The following is a 12,217-nucleotide window of genomic DNA, read 5'->3' as shown; positions in this document are numbered from 1 at the left end:
AGCTATTGTTCAAGAATCTTTGTCATCACAACTTGACATTGCCAAGACAACATATCTTGTTATAAATCTGTAATAAAAATGATTGTTATGAGGCCATTATATTTATCATTAATATTTTTTCTGATCACTTTTTTCCAGTGGAACAAACCAAATTTGTCATTAAAAGGTCTTTAACTATCAACACTCTTTCAAATCAATTTATAACAGCATCATTAATATTTATCTTGATCTCAGCTACAGTGATTCATTGGTCATTAATAATAATACTCTGTTAATACAATCGTGAGCCTGCTTGTTTTTTATAAATGCTACATGTTCTCCTGTGTTTCTAACAATCAAGACTTTATCCATCCTAACATGTGGATTTTCTTGCTCGAAATAAAACAGTCAGCCTCTCCAAACAGGACTGAATGCTTATTGGTTTCACGTTTCATGTTTTCACATTAGTGCAAACAGGAAAAAGCGGCTTAAGGTTGTATATGTACCCTTGAACCTAGTGCCGCTCAATCAGAGTGTGAATATGTTGCTCTAATGAGTGTTATCCAAACCTCCACAGCTCCCATTATTCATACCTTCCTTCTGTTTGCAGCTTTTGCACAGCTAGGTTTGTTAGTTAAAATAAAATTGCCATCAATTCACGTGTTTTTTTTAACACAATGCAAATCAGCACGCATCTGGCCCTCGCCGGTTAGAGAGGTAATTAAGCACGTAACCCTTTTGTCTTCAAAACACGCTCTTGGAGTTTTTCATGGCAGGTGGGGAGGGTATATATTTTTTGTCTTCCTCAAGAATTTAACTTTATTGTGTGCTTTGTTTTCCCCACAGATATTTTCCTCAAAAGTTTCCCCGTGCAGCCAAAAGAGCTGAAGGACAAACTGTTGATTATAAATGAAGAGGAAGGCGGTCTCTCTGATGAACATATCGCCTCTCTCAGGAGGTAAGAGTGATATGGAGATAAAGCAGCCTGCCAGAATGCACACTCAACACAATAGTTCATCATTTTAAGCAGCGCTTATGCTGACTGATAAATAGTCTGTCTGTAAACATGCAGACTAATGTCTGTTTTCTTTATGCACCATGTTTTAAAATACCTTATTACACGGCTGTCTGGAATACTTGATTCTGATTGGTCAGTCACAACATTCTGAGGTGTGTTATTCCCAGATAACAACCGCTAAATAACACAGGCTCATCTAGGAAACTTTGAATCTCCATTAGAGTCAGTGAATACAATCCCATTTATAAACTTATATCCATGTTAACATTTATAGTTGAAGTCAGAATTATTAGCCCTCCTAAATTTTTTGGCCCCCTATATATTTTTGTAGTATTTCTGTTTAACAGAAAGCAGATTCAACACATTTCTAAACATGAAAGTTTTAATAAATAATTTTAATAACTGATCTATTTTATCTTTGTCATGATGACAGTACATAATATTTGACTAGATATTTTTCAATATACTAATATTCAGCTTAAAGTGACATTTAAAACCTTAACTAGGTTAATTAGGCAAGTTAGAGTAATTAGGCAAGTCATTGTAAAACGATTTGTTCCGTAGACAGTCGAAAAACAAATATTGCCTAAGAGGGCTAATAATTTTGACCTTAAAATGTTTTTAAAAAAATTTAAAACTGTTTATTCTAGTAGAAATAAAACAAATAAGACTTTCTCCAGAAGAAAAAATATTATCGGACATACTGTGAAAATTTCCTTGCTCTGTTAAACATAATTTGGGAAATATTTGAAAAATAAAAGTAAAACTCAATTCCCTAATAATTCAGTCGCTAATAATTTTGACTTTAACTGTAGTTCAGTTTGGCACCATCTTGTGAATGAATAAAATGTAGGTTAGTATATGCTTTATTCAGACAAATTCCTTTCTGTCAGCTTTGTGTTTTTGACTGTTTGCACCATCTTGTGCAATGTGATGAAGGCCTAATGTGCAAGGTAGTATATATTGTATCATAGTTGTAGGGAACCTACTGTATGGCTCTCGAGCCACAAGTGACTCTTTGATCAATGATACGTGGCTCTCCAGCTGTCTCACTTCAGTAATATTTTACTGTTGAAAAAATTATAACTGTTACTAGAAATCAGTTTCCTATTGAAATACAATTACAATTCCCTTTTTTATTGTTGTTTTTTTTTTTTTTACAGCAAAATGAATAAAAACTCAGTTTACAGTAAAAGAATGTTTCAACCAATGAATAAACTTGAGTAATACGTTTTGTGGCAAGTAGTTGTCTAATAAGCAGCATAAAGTACAGCACAGATGGTTTTCACAGTACAAAGCCATTCAGTCTTATACAACAATTCTCCACTTTTCCTTTTGGGCTTTTTTCTGTGATAACAACCTCATGCATGTACTTTATCCTTATCTTATTACACAACTCTCTTAAAAACATTACATAAAACATTGTTCTGAGCTGTAATAGTTTATTACTTTTTTAATAAATCAAATAAAAAAAATGCTGAATGGAGCATACGCTAATCTACTTATTATTCAACCACAAGATGGCACCAAACAATTCAAAACCACTTATCTGGAATAATTACATGGCTGTCTGGAATTCTTGATTCTGATTTGGTCAGTTGCAACATTCCAAGATATGTTATTCCCAGATAACAACTGTTGATAACACAGGCTCCTCCAGGAACTTTGTATCATGTTGACCATTAGTGAATACGTTCATATATGCTTGTCTGTGACTTGTCAGCACCATCTTGTGATGCACGTATGATGCGATCCTGCATTAACTATCTATGTTGATCCTGAAATATAATTTTTGTTGGAAAAAAATAATCCACACCTATTCTCTAAACCCAACCATAACTGTAAATGATTTCCCAAATCAGAGGGGAATAATAGTTGGATATCAATCATGTAGAAGTGCATAAACCTAATTTTTCAGTTTTGTGGCAAGTAGCTGTGTAATAAGGCATATACAACAGTATTCTGCTTCGCGTTGGGCTGCTGATAAGCCTGTCAGGTTTTATTCTGCAAAAACAACAACCTGGATGTACTTTATTCTGTAATACTTTAGTTTAGGTCACAATTCACAGTATTAACAAACCATTAACTAACACTCTAGCTTAATAAACTACTAATTAGCTGTTTATTAATAGTAAGGTAGAGGTTGGGTTAAGATTTGGGTAGGATTAGGCATGCAGAATAAGATCATACTTTATAACTACTTATGAACAGTTAATAACTTAATAATAGGCAGGTAATAAGCCATTAGTTAATAGCATGAATTGTGACATAAACTTAAGTATTGCCCGTTATTTTTAACATATCATGTAAAGTAAATCAGTACATTAATTTCAATTGGAATCAAGCTCGGTTCTGTGGGTCTGGTGCCTATATAAAGTAAAATATTTGTCTGTTTGTGCTCAGATTATGGGAGAACTGTACATGTTTTTGTTTTATTTTTATTTGTGTATAACTTTAAGTTTTAGTTTTAGCTTGTTTTAGCTTGTTATCTATAAAATATATTTTTTTATCTTTGGGGAGTTGGCATGACAAGTTGAGCGATGATACACTGCTGTTGAAAAGTTTGGAGTCAGTAAGATCTTAAAAAAAGCTATTTAAAGCAGTCTCGATTGGACATCATTATTTTATCAGAATCACAGATGAAACTGCGGTAATGTTTAATGTATTTAAGTTCCAATATTCATTATTAGTATAATATTGATATTATGTTAATAATATATTATGATTATTATAAGTAGTAGTAGAAATAATTACAAATATAATACTGGTAATAATATTATTTATAATAAATCTAATTTAATTATTAATTAAATTATTAATTTATAAATGTATTTTATTTTTGTGATGATAAGCTGTATTTGCAGCATTTTTACTAGTGGTGTAACGGATCACAAATCTCACAATTAGGATCAAATTATGTTTTTTTAGTCACAGTCACTCATTTTTAATAAATAGTTCAGTTATTCACTTATAAAACTTAATGTTTCATTGCTAGATGATCATTTTTGAAGAATTGTTAAGTGGCATATTTTTGAAGGCTGGTTGTCACCACCTATTGGTTAAATAAAGTAATTGCTGTCTACAATTTTCATTTTTGAGCATCAAGTGAAATGCATAAGATGGTGATTTTAATCTTTACCATAAACATCAGTGGTTATGTCTAAAGTATAAACTGTTATCCCAGTACTTTGTTATTTCACTGTAACCTAACTAACTCAAAAGACTAAATAAATGGTGACAGAAAACACCTTTAATAACCTAAGAAACCTGCCACATCCCGAATAACCTACCACAACTACTTCTGTCATCATTATATTTTACAGGAAAGACTAAATGCTTTTATACATGCGATTTAAATGACGTGAGAGGTGATCTCTCTGCGATCGTTAATAATTTAGTAAAGTAAAAAAAAAGTATTAATCCACGGGTCATGTGTGTTCCAGACCGTGGGTGGTGATCGGTACGAATCACAGACTAACCGTGATCCATTACAACCCCAATTATTACTTAGTATTATTAGTTTTGCTACTTTATATCAAATTTATATATAGGACAGTAATGCCTAATAAATAACAAAAGTCTTTCTTTTAAATGAGCAGTTTATACTATATTATCCTTGTAATATAATCAAACAGATATTTAATTAATTCATCCCTGCTGAATAAAATTATATCAATTATTTATGCCTAATTCATTATAAAGAATTATTCATAATTTCTCAAATTATACTTGCCGACCCTTCAACTTTTGAACTTTGGAGTAGCATTGTGAGATGATAAACTATATTATTTAAAGCAATCTTAGTCACATTTTATATTCATTAGCTCGCTCCATGCACTTTTTATGGTCAGAGTGCACAGAAAACATTTAACAAGGTTAAGATTTCAACCAAAACACCACCGTCCATGTTATTTGTCAATGACCCTTTTATAAAATATGAATGAAAATATAATGGTGGAGATCGGCCGACCGCAGCCCTATGAAAGAACAGAGTTTTGCAGGATGTTCCAGCAGCGGATCTAATGAAGACCACAGAGACCCCGAAGAGTCACGAGCAGCTCATGTTGAGGAACGTTTCTTTAATGCTAATATAAAAGAACATATGCCAGGCTCTCTTAACAGAACAGCCCGCTTATGAAACTTTTATCGGATGTATTTGAGGAAAAGGAAACTATTGAGTTGCCCTGAGGGAAGCTGGAGAAATGCTTTCTCTCTAGCATTTTTATCTGCAAGAAGCATCCTCACATGACTGCTTGATGCTGACCTGTGTGCAGGAGGCATAATATAATGCACCTGCTGAGAGATTTATATTTATTTAACCCAATACAGCGAATATCTAAGTGCAGTCACGTGGACTTCTGAGTACAGTCTTAAAGGGGACATTTGATGAAAACATTGGCCAATATTTACAAAACATTTTATCCTAGCACTAGGAGTTTTCCTAATGCTAATACTAATGCTCATAATGAATTTTAATACAGTTAATAATTATTTTTATTAGACTGCTGTCTGGAATACTTTATTCTGATTGGTCAGTCGTGACATTCCAAGGTATGTTATTCCCAGATAACAACCGCTAAATAGCACATGCTCAGCTGGGAACTTCGAATCACTTTGACTGTCAGGGAATACGTATACTTAGATTCATATTCATATGTATCTGCTTATCTGTCATGCTGCAGTTTTTGACTGCTTTTGAATGATTTGTGATGTCTTGTGAATGAATTTTCACAAGTTTTTTGAAGATTAGTATATGCTCCAATCAACCATTTACATTTTCTGTCAGCTTTGCATTTTTGACAGTTTGGCACCATCTTGTGGCTGAATAATGCGCAGGTTAGTGTATACTCCATGCGCGTAATTAAAATGCAGAAACTCTGCACAATTCACCGTGTGTGTGTTTGCTGGACAGTCTTTCTCTGACACTGAAGATACAGCAGAGGCCCCTATTTCACTGCGATTGAGAAAATGAAAGTAAACTCAATTTCTCTCTCTCTCTCTCTCTCTCTCTCTCTCACTGTGGCCCTTTGATCTGCTGGCATGACTGAATGAATGATCTCTGCAGTATTTTGAGCTAAAACTTTACAAACACAGAATTCAAATTCAAACCACCTTGATTAAATCGCCAAGCCCTACAGGACTCTATGTTTGCTAGCTATTTTTTGCACAAGTCCAATATAACCTCAAAGAAGCGTAAAAGCTTTATTTGCAATTAAGGTATTTTCATATGAAATTTGCCATTTTCGTGACTTGTTTCCCATGCGATATTTCAAAATGTGCATCAGCAGGGTGTTTTCAACCCAGTGAGCGTATGTAAGGTTTAGGATAGCGTTTAGGTTTTAATCCACTACTGTAATTTATAACATTTTGGTTGCATGAGATTTGCATGTTTTGTTGCTTCTAGAGTGTCAGAATTGCACTGATGCATCCAAAATGGCATACTTCCATACTATGCAGTATGCTAAAAACAGTATGCGAGCCAAGTAGATCTGAATTCGTAGCATTCCAAAAACAGGATGCGAGAAATACCCGGATGACCTACTACTTTCCTGCGAGATTCTGAAGTGTGCATCCAATGTATGCTATGCAATCCCATGATGCCACACAAGAGAATTCATGAATGGGAGTGAAGCGATGCAACTAATGTGGATGGGTTGCCTGATAATGACAAAATGGCAGATGCAGTACGTCCAAGTTCCATTCACACAGCTCACATTCATACTATAAGGAATGTAATTTTCTAACAGTAAAGTAGTAAATTAAAATTCAAATGTAGTACATACTAAGTAGTAGGCGATTCCGGACGCAGCCCATGTCTTCTGGAAAGAAGCAGCTCATTTGCATTTAAAGTGACAAGAACAAAATGACCCAATTAATGGCAAATTTGTTAAGCTGTACCACATGATCTGTGAAGTATTTTGAGCTGGAACTTTACAGACATATTCTGTTGAAAACCAGAGATTTATATCCCACCTTATGAAAAGGTGTCCCCTTTAAGCAAAATGGTCCAAGTAGAATATCTGCAATATTAATGACAGGTGGCTGTAGTTTCTCCATCAGAACATCCTCATGAAATAGTCAGTGTGGTGTGGATTTAAAACACGCTTAAAATGACCCGAACAGCGGCCCATTTTAAAAGGTGGGCGGGTTCAAAGAGTCAGAAACAGTCGAAGCGTCAACTACCTGAGCACTTTATTCAAGCTGACTGCAACTTGGCTTTTAATCAACCCCTGTTCCTCGGGCCACTGGAAATCAGAAAAGCATGCACCATTTTCTGAGGACTAGATGGAGAGATGCAAAGGAAAAAAAGAGGCAATCTCCAAGGAGAAAATAGGCTCGCTAGGCAGTCAACCTGTAAAAAAAGGGAACAAGGGTCGTGTGACATCCTTTTAGAATTGTGCATGCTTAAAATGGGCCTCTATGAAGTATTTATGAAGCGGAGAGGTTGGGATGATGTAAACCTAAATTAGGGCAGGCGTTTCAGTGCTTTGCTGTGTTTACATTTGTTGTGTGCTCTTCATCAGATACGTGCCCACTCCGGATGACGTGGAGATGTATAAATCACATAAAGGAGATTCAGCTGAGCTGCACGTGGTGGATCAGTACATGATGGAGGTAAAATCACAGCATCCACTCATTTACATTTGAAGTCAATATTATTCGCCCTAGTGTGTCGTTTCTTTTTTAAATATTTCCCAGATGATGTTTAACAGAGCAAGGAATTTTTCACAGTATTTCCGTTAATATTTTTTCTTCTGGAGAAAGTCTTGTTTGTTTTATTTCGCCTAGAATAAAAGCAGTTTTGAATTTGTTTTAAACCATTTTAAGGTAAATTTTAATAACCTCCTTAGGCTTTTCGAAGATTGCAAATAATAAGCTCTGTGTTCAAACACTGTTCATTACACTTACACGTTTTTAATCCTCACACAAAAATACAACTATTAATCTCCTGCAAGTTTTACTCTTAAATCATAAAGAATTGTACACTGAAAGAAATTAAAGTATATTTTACATATTGTGTTTTTTTAAATTTGTTTATATAAAACAAAATAGTATTTAGTCTTTGTCTAGTAAAACATGCTCAAATATTTGTTTTATAACTATTATATATTAAAAAGATTTGTTTTCAATTTCTTTTAAATAGTTGAAATTTAAACAAGTAATATGAATGATAAAATTATAAATGAATGATAATACAATTGTGAATTTAAAAACATAAAAAATAGCAAATAGCATCAAAACTCATGAAACTTTTTCATTTTAAGACATAAGGTATGCTAGTATGCTACCATAAAAGAATATATATTTTTTATTAATAATAAAATAAAAATACTACTATACTATAATACTACTACTACTACTACTACTACTACTACTACTACTACTACTAATAATAATAATAATAATAATAATAATAATAATGATAAAGGGTGACGCAATGGCGCAGTTGGTAGTGCTGTCGCCTCACTGCAAGAAGGTCGCTGGTTCGAGCCTCGGTCAGTTGGCGTTTCTGTGTGGAGTTTGCATGTTCTCCCTGTGGGTGTGCTCCGGTTTTTGCTCCGGTAAATTGGGTAGGGTAAATTGTCCGTAGTGTATGAGTGTGTATGCATGTTTTCCAGAGATGGGTTGCAGCTGGAATGGCATAGGCTGCGTAAAAACATGTGCTGGATAAGTTGGTGGTTCATTCCGCTGTGGTGACCCCGGAATAATAAAGGGACTAAGCCGAAAAGAAAATGAATGAATAAATAATGATAAAATTGGGTGACGCAGTGGCGCAGTAGGTAGTGCTGTCGCCTCACAGCAAGAAGGTCGCTGGTTCGAGCCTCGGCTGGATCAGTTGGCGTTTCTGTGTGTAGTTTGCATGTTCTCCCTGCGTTCGCGTTGGTTTCCTCCAGGAGCTCCAGTTTCCCCACAGTCCAAAGACATGTGGTACAGGTGAATTGGGTATGCTAAATTGTCTGTAGTGTATGTGTGTGTGAATAAGTGTGGATGTGATTCCAAGTGATGGGTTGCAGCTGAAAGGGCATTCACTGCATAAAATAAATGCAGGATAAGTTGGCAGTTCATTCTGCTGTGGCGACCCCAGATAAATAAAGGGACTAAGCCTAAAAGAAAATGAATGAATGATAAAATAATATAATGATATTCTATTATTTTTCATTCATTATGATTTGGCTTAGTTCCTTTATTTATCAGAGGTCACCTCTGTGGAATGCCAGCTTATCCAGCATATGTTTTTACAGTGGATGCTCTTCCAGCTGCAACCCAGTATTGCGCAACACCCATACACACTCACATTCACACACTCATACACTATGGCCAATTTAGTTTATTCAATTCACCAATAGATATAATTCACCAGAGCACCCGGAGGACACTCCACACAGAAACAGCAACTGGCCCAGCCGGGACTCGAATCAGCGACCTTCTTGCTGTGAGGTGACAGTGCTAACCACTGAGCCACCATGTCGCCCCCTATTTCTATTTATTTATTTATACACACACACAGGTCTGTAGGCTCTAACTCACCTAGGCTTGTTTATATGTTTATGGCCATATTTTCATGTGTCTAAAAGTGCATCGAATTAATTTGATCCTCATTATGTAAAAAATGCATGAAAGGATTTAATTTGACAGCTTGTTGGTTTAAATTCTTAACATTCTCACACTGCAAATGAACCAAACCACTTGATTAAGGGCTTTATAGAGAATTTAGCAGTTTCTGTCTTCAGTTTCTTTAGTCATTTTAACAACCCTGGACATGTGTTTGTGAAGCATTAATCACAGAGCCGGTCCTTTCCAAAGCTTGAGGATTGGATTTACACAAGTCATGGTTAGAGTTTCTGGATTTCTCAGTAGATATCACTGCTGAATATTGAGTCTTGTATAATGATGTCTTACTGAAACCCCTTCCAGCTGTGGTGGTCACTTAAAATGCATCAAATATGTGAGATACATAATACATAAAACATGTCAAATATAAATGTCTTAACCTTAATATATATATGTGTGTGTATCTAGCCTTAGGGCATATATCATTGGCTGGATTTCAGATGACATCTGTTGAATGTGTATGACTGAATCTCACAAATATGAGAAAAAACATGTAAAAATGTAAATAAATAAACAAAATTTTATGATTATTTTTCAAATAGTTATAATTTAAAGCTGCTGTATGTAAGTTTTGAATCTTCTAAAGCATAAAAATAGCATATTATGATTGTATATATTTAAGAAACAGGCGACGCAATAAGTAGTGCTGTCCCCTCACAGCAAGAAGGTCGCTGGTTCGAGCCTCGGCTGGGTTAGTTGCCGTTTCTGTGTGGAGTTTGCATGTTCTCCCTGCATTTGTGTGCGTTTTCTCCAGGTGCTCCGGTTTCCCCCACAGTCCAAAGACATGAGGTATAGGTGAATTGGGTAGGCTAAATTGTCCGTAGTGTATGTGTGTGTGAATAAGTGTGTATGTGTTTCCCAGTGATGGGTTGCGGCTGCAAGGGCATCCACTGCGTAAAACAAATGCTGGATAAGTTGGCGGTTCATTCCGCTGTGGCGACCCCAGACTAATAAAGGGACTAAGCGAAAAAAGAAATTGAATGAATGATTTAAGAAACATGCTAAGTGAACATTCTTGTTTATCTGAAAAACAATGCGGAAGTCAGATATTCTACATTGAAAATTTGCATTGCGTGCCAGAACGTCTGTCTTTGTTTTGATCCCTTTAACCCGCCCAATGCCAGTTTAGCCAATTATATTTATTTATTTATTTTTAAAGATTTTTTTTTTTTAAGATTTTACTTTATTCGACAGGACAGTATTGAGACAGAAAGCAAAGTTGGAGAGAGAAAGAGGGGTGTAGGGTAGGGAAAAGTCCTCGAGCCGGGATTCGAACTTGGGATGTCCTGACATGCTTCTGCACCACATGTCTGCGCGCTAACCACTAGACTATAGCGCCGACAGCCAATTATATTTCATCAACCCGGGTTGCCTTAGTGTTATTCATTCAGTCATGAAGACTCTCAAAGCATGTGTCCGTGGCCGAAAATGCAACCTCTGGTGGACAGTAGCAGCCATTTTTTAAAGGTCTAGGCACAAAGTGAGGCACAGGGCACAAAAAAATTAAGGGCGTGTCTGAATCCACTTTTGCTATTTTAAGGACGGGAAAATATGCTCTGCGCCGCAGTGCATGGTCTAACAGGGTTGAGCTTATTCTCTTAATGAGTTATGGGTGTGTTTTGAGAATAAACCAATCAGAGTGTCATCTCCCATTTCCTTTAAAAGTCAGTTGCGTCGCATTTGCTATTTACATGGCACACTTTGTAAGTGGAAAAACTGAACTCTTCAAAACAGTTAAGAAAACAGTATCTGCAGCAAGGGGACAATGAGCCTCCTCCATTCAGCCTTTACTTTCACTTTCTCTCTTTCATGGATAAGGAAACGGTGTTGTATGCTCTTCCCTGAAAACATGCATTAGCCTACATAATTAATTTTGTTTGTTAAGCTCAATGATTTGTTTCAAAACTATTTCCAGCAAACGAATAAATTAACAATAATAACGAAGTGTGATCAAAAAACTGAGTTATATCCAAAGACACGTCCTACGCCCCATATGATCCGAAACCTGACAGGTGGACAAATCTAAGCTTGTTTTTAATAAAACAAATATAAATATGCATATAATAAATAAAACTAATGATAATAATAACAATATACAAAAGCAAGTTCTCAGGAATAAACTGCAAAAAGCCCCCGAGGTGAAGAAAGCATGGAGATACTGTTTTTTATATTTATAGAAAATAATAATTTTTGTAATATTTTAATTCTTTAATTCTTTTTCATTTGTAAAGATATTTCTGTATTGCTCTACATCCTGTGTGTTTTAAGCAGTGTTTAAGCGAGGCACACAACTGACAAGCTCTGCGCTGGACTTTAGACCTGCTCTCAGCTGGCCTATTGAGCAGTCAATTTTAGTTCCTCAAAATAGCAACGTGCCGACAATGCGCCCTAACACACCTCTTTTCTAGACCAGAACACCCATGAGTCTAAAAAAGTGGTACAAATGGATTTTCTATTTAAACAATGTGGCGGAAAATGTGAAAATTAGTGTTGCATTGGTCTGAGACTAGCAACACGTCTTGGAAACACGTCTTGTGCCTTATTGCGCCGGGTGTATGATAGAGCCCTCAGAGTTCCACATGAGGTGGTTATTAATTAGCAAATAAT

General features: G+C 35.5%; 1 protein-coding gene across 2 annotated transcripts in view; it reads left to right on the top strand.

Annotated features, from left to right (window-relative positions):
• The window catches only part of LOC130217833 (uncharacterized), a 90,860-nt gene that overhangs the window by 35,393 nt on the left and 43,250 nt on the right, over positions 1-12,217 (top strand). For both annotated transcript variants that reach the window (XM_056450045.1, XM_056450046.1), the window contains 2 exons: positions 826-937; positions 7,522-7,612. In XM_056450045.1, coding sequence (XP_056306020.1) covers positions 826-937; positions 7,522-7,612 — 203 coding nt within the window. The remainder of the gene's footprint in view (positions 1-825; positions 938-7,521; positions 7,613-12,217) is intronic.

The sequence above is a fragment of the Danio aesculapii genome, chromosome 23 (assembly GCF_903798145.1).
Source record: "Danio aesculapii chromosome 23, fDanAes4.1, whole genome shotgun sequence".
In the NCBI taxonomy this organism is placed as follows: domain Eukaryota; kingdom Metazoa; phylum Chordata; class Actinopteri; order Cypriniformes; family Danionidae; genus Danio; species Danio aesculapii.
This window is presented reverse-complemented; position numbering and strand designations above follow the sequence as displayed.